This window comes from Manacus candei, unplaced genomic scaffold, assembly GCF_025592945.1.
Source record: "Manacus candei isolate 608988 ecotype Guabito, Panama unplaced genomic scaffold, ASM2559294v1 h1tg000015l, whole genome shotgun sequence".
NCBI classification, from domain to species: domain Eukaryota; kingdom Metazoa; phylum Chordata; class Aves; order Passeriformes; family Pipridae; genus Manacus; species Manacus candei.
In genome coordinates, this window is record NW_026138063.1 from 21062351 (window position 1) to 21080134 (window position 17784).

At 49.3% G+C, this 17784-nt stretch overlaps 1 protein-coding gene across 2 annotated transcripts in view; it reads right to left on the reverse strand.

The window, feature by feature from the left end:
• Positions 1–10524, reverse strand: part of RYK (receptor like tyrosine kinase) — a 47367-nt gene extending 36843 nt beyond the window's left edge. For both annotated transcript variants that reach the window (XM_051781791.1, XM_051781790.1), the window contains exon 1: positions 10128–10524. In XM_051781791.1, the coding sequence (XP_051637751.1) occupies positions 10128–10398 (271 nt within the window). In that variant the 5' untranslated portion in view covers positions 10399–10524. The remainder of the gene's footprint in view (positions 1–10127) is intronic.
• Positions 10525–17784: the final 7260 nt, after the last annotated feature.

Genomic DNA, 17784 nt, shown 5'->3' on the forward strand with positions numbered 1-17784 from the left:
GGGTAGTGAGCACACTTTCCCAGAGCAAGCCTTCTTAGCTTGAATGTGCTTAATTAATTCACTTCAACAATCAGCCTATGCAGAGCTGAAACTACAACTGGGAGTTAAAAAAAAAAATGAGGAAAACAAATGCAAACTGATCCCCACGGATCAATTTAGCTCAGAAAGCAATAAACTACTGGGAATGCAGTACTAAGCATCTGAATATAGAGACAAACAAAGAACTTTATGCATCCTATTTGTGCATAACAACAAAATGAACTTTGCTTTAATAAAACCACTCACAGATCACAGCCTTCTGCTTGCATTTTTACTTAGGTTTTCCACAAAGCTACGGCCTGTAAGTTATAGCTGCTGGTCAGGAATTTGGGCTGAAATACTTGTTTTTAAACACCTTACAGCCAGGAGCCTGTGGAAAAGATGACTGATGAAAAATATCACAGGGAAAAAAAAAAAGTTTAAACCTTCAGCAGCACAAAGATGATGAAGAAACAGCTTTTCACTCCCCTAACACGGGTGCCAGGGACAGTCAAAGGATGTTCAGTGTCAAGTTGAAAAACAAATAATCAGCACAAACCCAGCAACACTCGCAGCTCTGCCAGCTCCAGGACTCCAAAGAGCAGCAACAAGAGGGTATGTGGACTTTGGTTATTTGTTACCTGTGAAGAGTTAACTTTCCCTGAGCTGGAGGTGCAAAACAAACGAGCAAGGCTTTCCTTTTGAGGAAATACTTGTCAGAACTTCAAGGCAACTAATGCATCCTTGAAAAGCAACCAAGAGTCCCCAGCAGGAAATCTTTGCAGGAAGCTTCCCAGCATCCAGCAAACAACAGAAAAACTCTGAGCTGAGAGCCCTCATTAAGTCCTTGTGAATCTTCACAGACAGATCTTCCCCAATTCACCTTATTGATGCTGTTAAATACAATTTGCAAGTTCAACACCACAGGCAAATGAGATTTTTCCCACTGAAAGTGGGAAAGTCAAAGAGGACTTCTTCCCCTCCACAGAAGAAGTTCCCTCAGGAGATGTCACTTGCCAAAGTAAAAGCAATATTTAACTCAATCCATTCTAAAAAGAAGACATTTATTGTTCCTAAACCCCATCTGCTTACCCTTTATTTGTCTCTGAACAGCAGGAACAACTACATTTCATCCACCTGCCTGCTTGTTCTTCTCTCCTTCATCTACAGAATAAAACCTTCATTTTTCTGATAGGTGGGATATAAAGACCACTGTGGAAATAGTTAAAAGATGACACTCACCTTAATGGGGGAAAAAAAAACCCCAAAGCAACACCACCTATCTCACCTCAGAGCAGAACACAAGTGAACTCTGTCCTGAGAACATCTTTCTAAATGAAATTTGCCCATCTCAAGGAAAAAAAACACAAAAACTAATAAACCCACCAAAACCAGGAGCCACTTTGCTATTAAATAGCCAGGATGGTGCACAAGTTACCTGAAGGGCTGATTCCAAAGGAAAGAGGCAGGAGAGATGCACAAAACAGATACTTGAAGGCAGAGGAAAATTAGTGGCAGTGACCTACAGAAGGCAAAGGGAAATGGGACAGGTGGAATAGGAACAGCCCAGGTGCAGGGCTGGGGGAGACTGGAAGGGAACTTTAATATTAAAAAATAAATCTAACTTTAATGAGAAAATAGAACTTTATTCTTAGCACACAGAATAGCTGGTGTATTCATGAAATAAAAATTTACCTCAGCAGTAATGGCAAATCTCATCATTATTGGAACGTGGAGTTTGATGCTCCTTTGGAGATAGAATGAAAGCAAACACTGAGAAGAGAAAACCAAAGTGTTCCATCCTCACGAACTGCAGCTGCCCAAGAGCACAAACCTCAAAACAGAAGAACTTCCCACCAAATGCTCAGTAGTGTCACAAAGCTTTGGAAGGGACCTGCTGTAACTTCCCAGCCAGAACTCCACTACCTAACACAGGTCTGTCAGATTCATTTGGGCTCATGAATAACGTGTGTTTGTGGTATTTTAGTGTCACCTACCCACAGAAGCAGTGCCATTTTATTTTATTTCATTTAGTTACAGTAATGCTCCCACATGCTGATTTAGTTATCCCTGCAGGCAAGACCTTCAGAACAGCGTCCCTGCCAAGGGCCAGGGCTATTCCAGGAACCAGGACCCAAGGGAGTACAAATAAATTAAAAATGCATTAGAAAAAATACATACACCCTCGGTGCTTCAGACTTCTCAGCCTTAGAACTCACGCTCCCAGTTCTGTGCTGAAGGGATAATCTTACCTCTTCTGACATGCTTTGAACACTTCCATCCCAGTGACACGGATTGTTTAACCCAAAACCAAGCTCCACACAAACCAAACCAGGTCTGTTTGCTCTTGTGGCCACCTCTACACCCACGGAGCTTAGCATGCTTTTCTTTTAATAGGAATTACTCTGCAAGGCCTTCAACCAACTTCATTAAGGCCCAAATAGCTTGGAGAGGATCACCATCTTTAGTTTATCAGCCTGCTCAGCTCCACTGGTGTTGCTGACGTATCCTGCAGCTTTCCAAGCCTCTGGAGCAGCAGCTCCCATGCCTGTGTTCCTGCTCTGCTCTTTCCCAAGCAGCGTGCTGAAATCAATACACTGGTTAATTTAATTACAGCTATTCAACACCCAGTAAGTGGCAGTGAAATTCTAAAGCACCACATTAGTTTCATGCTGCTGCTTCTGCTCCCAGAGCTCTGGAGCAGCCAGTGCAAATATGTGAGTTATCCGCTTGGAAGAAGGACAAAGGTGGCGATGGAAGAGGAATAATGCATTTGAAGCCTCTGCCACGGCGCCCTTTGTGCCCCTATGAGGCATTTGCACAGAGTGTTAGCATTCATTCCTACATGGGAGCTGCTGGTGCTGCTGCCATTCCAGGGGGAAAAAAGGGGGGGGGGGGAAAAATCAATTCATCAGGCTCAACTCGTTAAATTCACTTCACCCTGTACTCGGCTCTCCCAGCTGAGAGCTCAGGGCCACTCAAACACTGCACACCAAGGTACAGAGCAGTAACTCCCAACTGAACACCCTCCCACTGTGAGGAAAGTGGGAGCCTCCCTGATATTGCAGTCTGGATAGTGTCAGGTAGGAATTAGTCATCAAGCCATTTCGCTGGAGCTCAGCAAAACTGTGAATCAACACATTTGGAATCTGTCTCATTAATTCAGCTCTTCCAGTATCCAAACACAGCTCTGAATAGCAGAAGGGGAGGAGAAAAACACAAGGCTTCCCCAGATGCTTCATCCTTTAAAGTACCCAGAGGGTAGAGCACAGCTGCCTCCACAGCTCCCACTCTCAGGAAAATGCCACCCTGGGATTTTTCATGCCTGTGAACATGATCCCTATCTCCTGTATTTCCCTCTGCCCAGGTGGTGTTTAGGAGCAGTTTTGGTCCCTGCCTTCCTCCCAGTATCCTGAGCCCTTCTTGCTGGCTTTTCTCATGCATGCAGGGAGCTGTGCCTCCATTTCCTCTCCCTTGTTCCCATTCTGTCCACATACTGGAGGGAGAAAGAGAGCAGTATTCTAAGAGGCCAAACAATCACCAGTGATAAATAGGACGCTGCCAAACCCAACACAGGTGTAAAGTCACGGCAGTGAGGAATGCAGCTTTGGGAATTTCCCCCCACACAAAACAGTCCAGCCTTCAGTCCCAGAGGTCAGGTTTCTTCCAAGTCCCTGACACACAAATGTTCCAAGAGCCACAAACATTTATCACTAGGCAGCCCTTGGCCTCTGGGGAGCTGAAATGGCTGTTCCCTCCCAGGGCTGAGCACAGACAGAGCTGCCCCTGCAATCCCTCCCCGAACACCAGTCTGGAGAAGGAAATCGCCTTTTCCAGGCAGGATTCACATGGAGCCTCTGGCAGTTTAAATCCCAACACATCAGCTGGTGTGCTAAAGCAGGATTCAGAAATCAACCCCCCATCTCAGCAACGCTGAGCAGATCAACACACACAAGGACGGAAGTTTAATTCCTGAACTTCCCTCCTAATGGCATCACACAGAATATGATTTCAAAGCCATCCTAACCCAGGCCAGGGGTTGCCTCCAGTGGAGTCACTCCCAATGGCCTTCCACAGGCCATTTCAAGCTTCCAGAAGTGTATTCCTCTGCAGGTCTGCAAGCATTACAAATACTGCAGTAAGTACAGATGACTGCACACATCTCAAACAGCTCTCCACAAGTTATTTGAACTTTGCAAACTAAAAGGGAGGTAAAAGAATGGAAAGGGGCTGAGGAACCCCAAATGCAGCTTGTTCTCGTAAGCCTCAGTACAGACATGAGCTGTGGTGCTCTGTAAATCAGACAGACAGGCACCCAGGAGCACGGAGAGGCTCCAGAATGAGCACAGGTTGCTCGACTACACAGGGAACTTGTCCTGACCTGCTGCTGCTGCACCCCTGCTCCAGAGCAGGCTGGATCACATCACCCAAAACACCAGCTACTGCACACCCATCAGGGCAAAGGGCTTTACTGGGAGAGGTAAAAGACCCATCACCCTAAAAACAGCACTTCAGTTCACTGGGATGGATCAGAATACTTTCAGCAGGTCAGTTTTGTTTCAGTGCACAGTGACTGTCAGGATTAGAAGTTTTATACCCTTCCCATGCAGGTGGGCACCTACATAAATCTCCATTTTAAGTCCCTTTTGAATGGTACCACAGAGCATTACCAGGCAGGCTTTTGTACTCCTGCAAAGACAGGTGTGTGGACCACAGCGACATGACACTTATTTTTCCATACAGCATGCAAAAACCTTCTGTTCTTCAGAGTCAAGCACTCAAAAGCTAGAAAATGAAGATTTAAGAAAACACACAGAGCAGAAACAGATTCTGAGCTGTAGGTCACGTACCACACAGACACTTGCTTCCACACCGTGGGGGTACTCAAACACCTGCTCCTTGGGGGACACCTCCTTCACCTTCCTGCAACCACAGAGGCTCTTTGCTGTATTTTTTCCAGTTCCTGTGAGTTACCTATGTCCCATGGAAAATGATCCTGGGTGCTGCTAACAACAGCGGCACTCGGAGCACAGTGCTGGCTCGCCGGTGCTCCAGGTTGTGATGATGCCCAAGACAGGGAGGATTTTAACAAGGCCCTGAAGCTTTTCAAGAATCAAAAGGAATACCTGCTTTCTGCTCCCTTTTATAACAACCAGGCAACGAAGGAACAATAGGATTTCCAGTCACTATAGCCTCAGTGCAAGTACCATAAAGCACTTTTGATGTGAACTCCTGAGGCCAACTCCCCAAAACAGTGCCATCAAGAAAGCTCTTTCACAGTACGAGAGGAAGATATCTTTCATTAAGATCATCTGCTGCAATAAGATGATGTTTAGACTCCATTTCTAATATACAAAATTGCATGTGGCCTATAATTTCCCAGGGCTCTGCTCAGTCACACCTGGAGCACTGGGCTCTCCAACACAAGAGTCATGGAGTTACTGGAGCAGATCCAGGGAAGGGTGCAGAGTATTAAAGGAGCAGATCCAGGGAAGGGTGCAGAGTATTAAAGGGACTGGAGCACCTCTCCTATGAGGAGAGGCTGAGAAAGCTGGAGCTGTTCAGCCTGGAGAACAGCTGGCTCAGGGGGAATCTCAGCAACATAAGTAAGTGTCTGAAGGTATGTGCAAAGAGGATGGAGACAGGCTCTGCCCAGTGACAGGACCAGAGGCAATGGGCACAAACTGAAACACAGGAAGGTCTGTGTGAACATCAGGAAAAACTGAAATACTGAGGGTGACCAAGCACTGGCACAGCTTGCCCACAGAGGTGGTGGAGTCTCCAAACTCAGAGATGTCCAAAAGCTTCTGGATGTGGTGCTGGACAACCAGCTCTGGGTGGCCCTGCTTGGGCAGGGAGTGGGACCAGATGACCTCCAGAGGTCCCTGCCAACCTCAACCACCCTGTGAGTCAGCAGCACAATTTAAAACACAACCAACCCACTGCTGTAATAGATTTTGCATCAGTTTTGCATCTTACACCCAGACAAGTCATTTTGGTAAGCTGCACAGCAGCTTCTAATGAAATTCTAGAACATGAAAGTCACATCAGTGTCAAATTAATCTAACTCTGCAATTAAGCAAGTGCAAATATAAAACCAACAGCAGACAGCATTCAGTGATTACTCAGAAGAAACTAGGCCAGAGAATAGTAAATTTGGAAACTCAATGCAAACATTGTAGGACTTCTGACCCCTGCAATTCTAACTTAGCCCCCCTGGTACATATCCATTATGATAACCCTTAGTTACATGATAATGTGGTATTTTCCTCTCCTGGGACTAAAGTCTCAGTTAACACTCAGACAGACAGACCTGGCTCCAAAAAGACCCAGAGCCATATGAGAAGGAGGGCTAGCCACAAGACCAAGTTCACAGCTGAAAGCCATGCAGTCTACAAAAAAAAAAACAAACCAAAAAACTGCAAGGGCAGAAAGGATTGTCCTCTGCTGCTTAAGCACCTTGTTCCTGCCATGAATGCTGCAAAAGAACTGCCTGCAGTGCCAGGAGAGCTGTTTAAGCCAAGTTTGCACAGGCAGCTATTGATTCTGGTCCTTGTAATCAGAGGGTAGAACCTTAGGTCTCCTGTAAGGCTGAGCTGCAGAACTGCTGGGAACTCACAGTTAAGGTCTAAGGGACACACCAGGAATGCTCTAAGTGCCAAGTAACACTGTGTGCAACAGACTAGACCCAATCCTCAATTATGAAAGTTAGTTATCTAACAGTAATGGATATTTTCTACCTTAATCTCTGAACCTGAGCTCACTGCCTGCAAAGCAGGGATACATGGCCCTTTACATCCCATGATCCTGTGAAAAGCAGAACAATGGAGCATTTCAACATGAGGCAAATCACATTCTGATTTCGTGGGAAAATTGGAATGGAAGTCACTAAATCAAGTAGAGACTTTCTACCGAATAACTCATCACTAACTTCACACCATCGGCTCTGCGTATTCAGCATCCCAGAGCAACCACTGGAAAAGGGGACAGGATCAGGTGGTGTTATCACACCTGCAGTTAGTCACTCCAGAAGAGTAACAATATTTCAGCTCTATGAACCAGCTCCAAAAAACTACAGATCACAGCGCCAAGAGAGTTCACTGACACCCCTAAAAACGTTGTGGTGCTCTGGGTGTCTCTCCCCAGCAAGCAGCGCTTCTCTTCCTCCTCACCAGCTCTCCCTGAGCCTGCACCCCATCCCTGCTCTCACCCAGACACCTCTGGCTCCTGCTGCCATGCTGGAGTTGTGTCAGTCAAGTCCCCTCAACTAACTCCTCTCTCCTTCTACCTTTATCCCATCTATCGCTGAATCCTGCATGGTGTGAGTGGAATCTGACACATTCAACTGTGTGGAAACCACAGATTCTTTTCCTCAAAGGCTTATAGTCTGGGTGGCTGGGAACATTTTCCATGGGAAGGGCAAGAGATATTTCTGTCGGAGACACCATCTGCCTGCCATATAGCAAGTCCTGCCTTCAGACCCTGAGAACTCCGCGGCGTTTCAAAACAAAAATCCACCTCACACAACAAGACAAGCCAGTTTCCTCCAGCTTTCTTCTATGTAAAGTTCTGAAGATTTCAAAACAATTCCTCCTAAGGCAGACACATGGCCAGAATCCCACAGCCCAATGGTGGAAATCTGGCATTAAGCACACAGGAAAGGAGCAGGCAGTTTTCACCATAAATCACAGTATCTGTCCTGCCTCCACGCCACAAAGAACAGCAGCCACAAATAATCTGCAGCAAGTCCCTGAAGAGGTACAGGGATGATATTAAGAAGCATGAACACACCACAGGCTGTAGTAACTGCAGTAACTCCGTGTAACAGTTGGGTTTATGAGCACTTCAGAAAGTCCTGAGAGTTTCTGTTCAGCCACAGCAAGACAGTAGCAGAGACAGAGTTTGTTTAGAGACAAAAGCTGAAAGAATCCAGTTTCTATTATTAACAGCTTCACTGAACTTAACACTTCGCTTCACATCTTCCTGTCCCCATGACTGACTATCCCAACATCTGCTGAACCACAGCTTTTCCCGGGGAAGTTCCAGAAGCTGAACCCCCTCCCTGCTCTTTGCAAGTTTGCACATCACTACAAGCCCTTACACCATGAACTTGATTGTAGTAAGTCCCAGTCACATACTACAAAATGGAACATATCAAATGGCTGGGTTTGCTTTCTGAAGTGTGAGGAACTGGAATAAAACTGTCTGTTCCTCTGGATTTTCTTCTGCCAGAGGAATATATAAAGGTACTGCTGATTTGACTGCCTGTTCTAGATGCCTCACTAAACTACACCTCACCTACAACAGCAAGTGTAAAGGACACCCATAAATTTAAATCTGCTCATGCCAACAACACAATTTAGTTCCTGGAAGTTTAGTTTGCAAGAGACTTCTAGTGATCTGAACCCCACTAACTGAAAAAAGTGCCAGTTTATCTCCACGTTGGACTCCAATTTAACCAGCTCTGGGGTCACAGAAGCAAAACAGATCACTTGTGTCAGATACTTAAAATGACATAAAACAGCCACAGACAGCCGAGTAATAAGTGCCTTCGGCCACATTAACAACAGACACCCATAAGGGAGGTTGTAGGATGAAATTTCACTTAAAAAATCATAACAGCAGATATTCCCTGCTCAGCTGCTACTTCAAGATGCATAATTACTGTAGTGGGCCAAGGAAGCCTGTGCAAATCCAGCCAACACAGATTTCAGGCAGTGGGCTTGGGATAGCTCAAACCTTACCAGTCACTACTTCCAAGATTAACTACCTGTTCAGAATCCCAGCTAACCAGAAAGCCTGACATTTTCACCCTCTATCTGTAAAGGAGCATGTGGCAGCAAAAAGCACATGTCCCGTAAAAATGACGACAGCAGGATGCTGATCACCATGAGGGAAAAGTGTTTACAGCGCTCTTCACTCCCCAGATCCCCTGACTTGGGTCAGCTACATGCTCACAGGGTGCAAATTAACTGGAGATAGTTTTATTTTGTCCATTTGACGCAAATAAAGTCTTGCACTGCCAGTTTTCCAGCCCGCAGCGATACAGGGCACTTGGGAAAAACAAATCACTGGGGACACCAACACATTTGTTTTGAGACTCCAGCCACCAACTCTAAACAAGAGCCTAAGCAAGTCAAAGCCTACAGAAAACAAATCTTTGTTTAAGTCAGACTCTCCAAGCACAGAACTCCTGCAAAAGCCTTCCACAGCGGGCCAGATGGGGGACTTCAGGAACTGCCTCCAAGTCCTTGCGCAGCAATTGTCAGCCTGCCTAGAAATTAAGATTCCTTTCACACACGCACCCAATTATTGCCAGGTCTCCTCTCTGCCCTCTGCATGTCACTGGCCTGGCTAATTAAATCCCGAGACTGAGTTCACCTCTCCCAGGGTTTACCCTGCTCCCACGGGACACCACCCGGGTCACTCCAACCGAGGGAGCCCCTCACCCCCATGGTGAAGCCCTGACCAGCAGAGACTCGTTCCCAAGTCCTCCATTCTCCCCACAGCCCCCTGCTCCCCCAGTCCTACAAAACCCACGCAGATCCCTGGAATCACTCATTCCCACCATAGTCCCACAGCTCCCCATCCTCTCCTGAGCCACCCTCCGATCCTGCTGACTCCCACCATTGCCTCCTGGACCCCCACAGCCACCCCCCGATCCTGCTGACCCCCACCATCTCCACCCCAGTCCCACAGCCCCCTATCGTCTCCTGAGCCCAGGTCCTTCATCCCCGCTCACAGCCAGTCCTACAGTACCCACGCAGATCCCTGGATTCACCCATCCCCACCACAGCCCGTGGCTCCCCATCCTCTCCTGAGCCCCAGGTCCTTCATCCCCGCTCACAGCCCTCTCCGTCCTCTCCATCCTCCCCTGCACCCCCAGACCTGTCTCCCTCCCAACAGCCCCAGAGACATCCCTACTGCCTCCTGGACCCCACGGTCACCCTCCCCTCCTCCTGCTGACCCCCACCATCCCCACAGCCTCCCATCCCCTTCCAGCCCCCATCCAAACTTCCACCCCAACCCCACAGAAGCCCCTCAGCCCCGGCTGAGCGCCCGGACCCTCCCCACCGCCTAAGCCCCGCGGAGCCCCCGGCCGCACTCACCGATCAGCTGCCGCACCTCCTCCTCGCTCAGGTAGATGCTGAGGCTGGGCCCGGGGCCACCGGGGGGCCAGTCCGGGGCGTGCGGGCCGGGCTGGCCCTGGACGGGCAGCAGCAGCAGGAGCAGCAGCGGCGGCGGCGGCAGCAGGCGGAGGAGATGGCGGCGCGGGCCCCGCAACCGCCGGCACCGCCACGGCCCCGCGCCCGCCTCCCCCGCCGCCTCACGGGGCCGGCCCCGCCGCCCCCCGCCGGGCTCCCGGCGCCGCGGCCCCATCGCTCGGCGGGGACGGAGGGACGGAGGGAGGGAGGGAAGGAGGGAAGGAAGGAGGGAAGGAGGGAGGGAGGGAGGGAGGGCCGGGGGGACGCGGGCGGGACCCCCCGCCCCGCCGGACCCTCGCACGGCGCGGCCGCCGCCAGGCCCCGCCCCGCGCACGCGCCGCTCCCGCCGCCGCCGCGGGCGCCCCCTCAGCGCGGGGGGGGATCCCCCTCACGGCTCTTCCCGCCTCTTCCCGCATCCAGCCCGGGGCCGGGAGGAAGAGGAGGAGGAAGGACGTCCTGCGGCTCCTGCCACTCACAGAATCACTGAGATTGGAATGAACCTCTGAGGTCATCGAGTCCAACCTGCGCCCGATCCCCACCTTGTCCCCAGCCCAGAGCACTCAGTGCCACGTCCAGTCCTTCCTTGGACACCTCCAGGGCTGGGGACTCCACCACCTCCCTGGGCAGCCCCTGCCAAGGACTGACAGCCCTTTCCAGGGAGAAATTCCTCCTGATGTCCAACCTGACCCTCCCCTGGCACAGCCTGAGGCCGTTCCCTCTCCTCCTGTCCCTTGTTCCCTGGGAGCAGAGCCCGACCCCCCCCCCGGCTCCCCCCTCCTGTCAGGGAGTTGCAGAGCCAGAAGGTCCCCCCTGAGCCTCCTTTTCTCCAGGCTGAGCCCCCCCAGCTCCCTCAGCCCCTCCTGCTGCTCCGGCCCCTTCCCAGCTCCGTTCCCTTCCCTGCACACGCTCCAGCCCCTCCATGTCCTTCCTGAACTGAGGGGCCCAGAACTGGACACAGCCCTGGAGGGGCCTCAGCAGTGCCAGCACAGAGGGACAATCCCTGCCCTGGGCCTGTGCCCACTCTGGGTGTGACACAGCCCAGGTGCCCTTGGCCTCCTGCCCACCTGGGCTCACCTGGGCTCGTGTCCAGCCGCCGTCACCAGCACTCCCAAGTCCTTTTCCACGTCCCTCACGGTCTCTGACCCCATCCCGATGGAAGGCTGGCAGGAGTGGGTGCTGCACCCTGGGCTGCCACCGGATCACCTCACACTTGCCCTGAGCCCCCTACACATCCCCACGTCCCCCCTCGGCTGTCATTGCTCCATCCTGAACCCTTCCGGCCCAACAGCCTGTCCTGGCCATCCATCCATGATGGACCAAGGCGGGTCATGGACACATGGCTGGAAATGCTCTGTCAAAACATCTCAGAAAAGATAATCCTGGAATAACTGATTGTGGTGGGTCAATCCTGGTGGGACACCTGGTGCCCACCAAAGCCCATCACTGCCCTCCCCAGCCAGACAGGGGAGAGAAAATGTAGTGAAGGGCTTATGAGTCGAGCTAAGGACGGGGAGATCATTCAGCTATACTGTCCTGGGCCAAACAGACCCAATTTGGGGAAATTTATGAAATCTATTACCAATGAGATCAATAGGATAATGAGAAGTCCACTTTGGAGCCAGCTGGCATTGTTTGCATTGAACACAGGGGAAGCTTTTGGCAGCTTCTCAAAGAAGTCACCCCTGCAGCCCCCCTGCTACCCAGAACCCAACACACTGCTCAGAAGCTTTCCCAACTGGAAGTACTGCTGGAATACCAGCATTTTAGTTGAAGAAAATGTCCTTTTTAGGTCACATTTTTAAAACTAAAAAATAAGGGTATTTTAAATACACTTTTTATAAGTATATAAAACATACCAATGTTGTATTTAACATTTTAATCTGCTTTTTTAACTCACAGTGCTGTCAAAGCTAAGAGGCAGCAGCAGCGTTTCATTTCATTGTAACAGAGAGCCTTTGGCCCACAGAGGATGGTGATTTCAACCCCAGCCAAGCCATTGCTGCCTGTAATGATCCTGAAGTAAAATCCAAACTGTAAACACGTCTCCTGTTCTGTTACAGTACGGAATGCCAGCAGCAGGGCTGCTTGACAGCTGATATATTTTAAAAGAATGCAATAATAATCAAGCCCAATGATGAAAACAACATTAAATTCCAGCGTGAGACTTTGATTCTCCTATACAAACATTCCTGACCTTTTCCCACAATCCTCTGCTGCGCAGAATTTCAAAAGTAAGGATTTCTGTGGCAGTTTGGCGCAAACCCCCTTTCCAAGATATCCACCTTTCCCCTGAAACACAAAACCTCTGTTCTGATCAGCTAGGGAAGTGGATTTTGTTTTTCCGAGCTGGCTATTGACCTAAACACGCCTCATTCCTCCCTCCTCCAGGCTGAGGAGCTGCCTCCATCATCACCTTCCTACCTGCTGTCGCACCTGGCCGCTCTCCAGCTCCTCTGGAGAGCAGTGACAGCTTTGCTGTCAGCAAATCCATCGCTGGGAGCTGCCTGCTTGATTGAGGTTTTCAGCAGAAGCATCACAATATTCATTTATGAGCATTAATAGCTCTGAATTACGTGCTTCCTCCTGACCTGCCGGCAGGAATTCCGTCCCTCCGTGGGACACCGTGACAGCAGGACACTGCAGGATAATTGGCCACAGAGGGGTTTAGTCAGTGAGTCTTTCAGCTCATAATCCTAAGAGTGGAGAAAGTGTGTAGGAAGTTCTGCACTTCTAATCACTGTGGTGAAAGAGAAATCGCTCACACACCTCCCCACAATAACCACCACTTCCTTAGCAGCGTGAGGTGTAAAAAATGAAACACCAAACTGAAATGGAGAGGGAAGTTATGTGCAAGTCTGGGGCTGGGTGGATGTGGCCCAGCCTGCACAGCACTGGTTGCTGAGAGAGGGCTTTCCACACCCCAGCTCCTCCACGGGCCTTTTCCTCAGCCCCCAAACTCTGGGCATCTGTGTTTGTTTGCCCTGCAGACACAGCCGAACGCTCAGACTCCGGCTGGCTCCTGGTGCACCTCACTTAGGGACTCGTGGACAGACAGGCAACGTTGGTGTCTGATGTGATCAAAACCAAGACAGAGGCTCGTTAGACAAAGACCAAGCAAAATGTTGATGCCCTTTTCTGGTGAGTTGACAGGCAGCTCACATGGGGAGACGCAGCCAGCATGGATCCATCACTTGGTGACATCCCTGCTTCACTCCTAATGAGTGCAATGAGGGAACAGCAAGGAGTTGCTCCTGCTCTCTGGAGGTAGGATGAGCCCAGCGAGGCCCAAAATGTGGTGTAGGCACCAGGCAGGAGACAAACAGCTCTTTTTTTCCATGGGTTTGTCAAAGACTTGGCAGAAGAGACAGGGAAATGCAGACACTCCTCAGCTGTGACAGCCTTTGGTGGTGGCAGGACCCACAGGAATTCCCACGTGGGGGTTCCATTTTCCACTGCACCCCATTTTCCCCAAAGCCATTTCTGTCTTTGTGAGGAACAAGGGAGCAGTATCCATGCAGGCACTGTGGTTAACATGACTTTAACCTTAACCTTGGCCATCCCTGCCTCGGGCACAGGAACACGATATTCAGCACAAATGTGACGTTCAGCAGAAGGACCCGTGCGGGATTATTTTCCTGCGATTCCTTTTCAGCGAGTATGTAACTCTGCCTCCTGGAAGCCACTAGCTGATTTTAACAAAAGGTCACCAAAACCACACAAACCAAAGGCAAATAAACACATTCTTGGGCCATGGCTGCCAGCCTGACACGGGGCTAAAGGCCTGGCTGGGGTAGCTGCTCCCTCATGCCCGTGAGGCTGATTGCTTGCTGAGCCCTGAAGCTGTAATTAAAATGCAGTCTGAGAGGATAATTGGGGGTATTAGAAGCCAAATGAAGGTTTCGTGGATGTCAAGAAACATCTCATTGGAAAAAGGTGAAAAATGCAACTCATGGGCCAGCTCAAACGCTGAAGATCTTCTGTTGATTTTTTTTGGCTGCACAGACTATTTTTGGCAGGATCGAGTTCACCGTCTTTCAAAACCGTTCTGGGGAAGATTATATTGCAAGAGGATACACAAAGTCTCTCCGTGGCAAGCTGCTAGCAATAGCTGTGAACTCACAGCGCTCATATGGAAGAGTTTTGCTTGGATAGGCACTGGGATGCATCACTGCGTGTGCTCCCAGCCTGATTGTATCAGCACTTACCACCGCCGGGTCCCAGGAGGGATGGAAGAGCTGGGACTCATTTCTGGATGAAAAACAAACCTGTAAAAGCAAATAGCTGACAATTAATGGCACTGGTGGGAATTTGATACATGAGGACCTCATGGAAGACACACGATATAGGAATGTTTACGCGGGTGCTGGGAGGCAGGAGACAGGGCTTTGGGAATGACTGCTCCGTGTCCAGACTCGCTCACACACATTGCTGAGATTCAGGGGGGCTTTTCCCACCTCCTCTTTAGGATTGTAAATGACTGTGCAGCATTCCCTGGAGAGGAGAGCCGGCCCCTTCACGTAGACACAGGAATGAAGTCCTTCAGCCTCTTCCAATCAGTCTTCCAACATTTTTGCCTTCAAACAGCTTCTCTCCTTTACGAGTACCAGGTGACCTCAGTGCTTGGATGGCTTCCAACACAACTGCACCTTGGTTCCATGGCCCAGGAGCCTTCAGCTCATTGCTTGCACAAGGACCTCTGACCACAAGGCTTCTCCACAGAAATGCTCCAGAGCTTTCGCTTTACCTGTGGACAGGAGTTAGAAATGGCCAAAGGGGGTTTTGGATTTAGGAGACCTAGAAAAATATGTCACAGCTGAGCCTGTGAAAGCACCTAAGCTATTTAGTATCGATTTACTCCTTTATTATTTAGTATCATTTAGTATTCCCCCTTATTTGGTATTTATTTACCCCTTTCCATGGGCAACGATGTGTCCCCACACCTCTGAGTAGGGATAAACCCCTCCATTTGCTCTGTTTTACCTCCTGCCATTTCCTGAAGGGTTTCCCACTTCTGCCTTTCATGGAGCACGGTGCCCCAGGGTTTCCAGTTCCCCTCTCTCATCTGGGTGGAACAGACTGGGGGGGCTTGCTGCTTGTTTTCTCCTACATCTCTAAATTTACCATCCCTTTTCCCACAGCCCAAGGAGAAGAATGACTCATAGAAAGACAGCTTCCCTCAGATCAGCAACACCTGTGGAGTCTTCCAGGGGAGAGAAGAGCTGAAACTTCAAACATTAAAATGTACAGACCTTCCCACAAACTCTTTTTATCCTCTCTCGTCACCCATAAATAGGAGGCACTGGGAAGTCTGGTGTCCTCCTGTTTCTGGAATAGCACTGAGGCAAAGATAAAAACCTTCAGACTCCCAACCTGCTTCTCTTTGCATCAGACTTCTATTTTTCCTTTATTTAATTCCTAATTGTGCACACAGGTCCACAAAGCTGCCCTGGGGAAGGAAGGACCGGCTGCTCCATCACCGCAGAGTTGGCTGGGATATTCAGAGAGGAAAAGTCACTCACACAGCAGCAGAGGGAAATACCGTGTACAAGTTCCAGGAAATGCAGCATTTAATGGAAAAAACATCCTGGGAACATGAAGCTGGCGGGAGCTGCTGTGGCATTAAGCACATGAGGCTGGAGGAGAGCAGAGCCTCGGAATACGGTTTCAGCGTGTGGTTGGGAAGGCACATGCCATTCCCTTGTTCCCTTATAAGGGGAGTGTGCATGCCACAATATTGCTAAATACAAACTAAATTGTGTTTGGGGGCTGGCTGTCCCACCTCTTCCCTCCCCAGGACACCCAGGGGATGCTGGGCTGGCGTGTGTGTCATCGGAAGCGTTTTCCTTGCCAGTCGATGCCAGGATTTGGGGCCATGGATTGCACAACAAGGCTTGCAATGCTGTTACATTTTGTTCTGCACTCGATCAGAGCTTGATGCTCAGGTGAGAATTGGTATCAGGACAGAAAATTAGAAACAAAACCTTTTTCGATGACAAAATTGAGTGAAAATTGGAAAGATAATGATTGGAGGGAGCAGAGAGGGCAAGCAGACACCTCAACCTGCCCCTGGGTCTCCTGCTTGGTCTTTTATTGGCTTTTCAGTGCGAATGATGCTTTGAAATTTGTCTCCAGGGGATTTCTTACATCTCTGCTGGAACAACAGACCTTGCACTGTAGTTCAGCACTCCAGTGACTCCAAACACAGCAGTGACTCCAAACACAGCACCCATCCTCAGGGAGCTCAGTCAGCGCTGTCCCCTTTTCCCTTCAGAAGCCAATGGAGCAGCAGCTCTAAACTGATGTGGTTGTGTTTTACAGGTCACTTATGTAAGTGTTTCCCTGTGCTCTGGCAGTTGAAGCTGGTTTATGGTTTTACCAGGGTATTTTGGAGCCCACACACAATATGGGAATGGAGATAATTAGTTGTAGGAGTCACTGTATCCCATCCTTTTTTCACTAAAGCACATTTGGAGTGTTTGCCCAGGAAGTGGAAAATATTTGTGACTTTCTCTCTGAGAAAGTATTAAAATCCCCATTTTCACTGAGATAAATGAGAACCAGAAATCTCTCACCCTCTACAGGAGAGGTGTGGAACCCCTGGATCCATCAAAGCCGGAAGCAGGAAAGAGCAGGACTCACCCACTCCTCTCAGGGATTGTTCTGGGATGCAGTAAGCCTGAACTTCTTCAGGCTGCAGAGATCTAACTCTTGTCTCCCATTTTCTGTCCAAATGGCATTACAACTCCTGGAATGTCACCAGCACCAGCCAGCAATGGGGCTGGGAAGGAGCAAACCCAGGTACCTGTCTCTTCCCAGCACTGGCCAATGCTGTTACACCCTGAGCTCACCTGGACACTTTTATTGGAGGTAAATATATTTTACTTCTAAAATAAACCAGATTCCTGTGGCTGATATATTCTCATATAGATAAAAATAGATGGATTTTAATCATGCTTACATTGCAGATCCCACAAGCCAACTATTTTAATAGATTCAGAGTCCTTTTCTCTGGGCTTGGAATGGGCTCAACACCAATAAACCAAAAGACTTAGCAGGATGTTTTGCCTCATTAAAATGCTTTGTGCTTTTGACTCTATTCTGTTCTGTCAGGGCTGCTGTGTTTTCATAGATCCTCATCTTGAAATTGAGGTTAGGGTCAGGAAAAAGGCTGTGGAAAGGCAACCTGGCTTCCTCCCATCCAACCATTCCTGGATCCTTTCATAGGCCCAGCCGGACTATTTGTTCTCCAGCAGCTGCCACCACATGAAGCTGTGTATACCCGAAATCCAATGAAAACTCCCTCTTTCAAAAAATCCTAAACATTTTTAAATGCTTTCCATAAACTATCCAGTATTCCCACATGGATTTCAGTGCTGGGAAACCCTTCGAAGCCCCAGAGCCAGCAAGGAGGGATCCTGTCAGCAGGAACTTGCATGGGCCAGATCTCACCCCGGCTTGGACAACAGCTGTAGGATCGTCACACACTTTCACCAGCTGATTAAAACTTTGCCATTGTTGTGCCGAAAATCCTGGGGAATTTTCTTGCTTTGTGATCACTGTG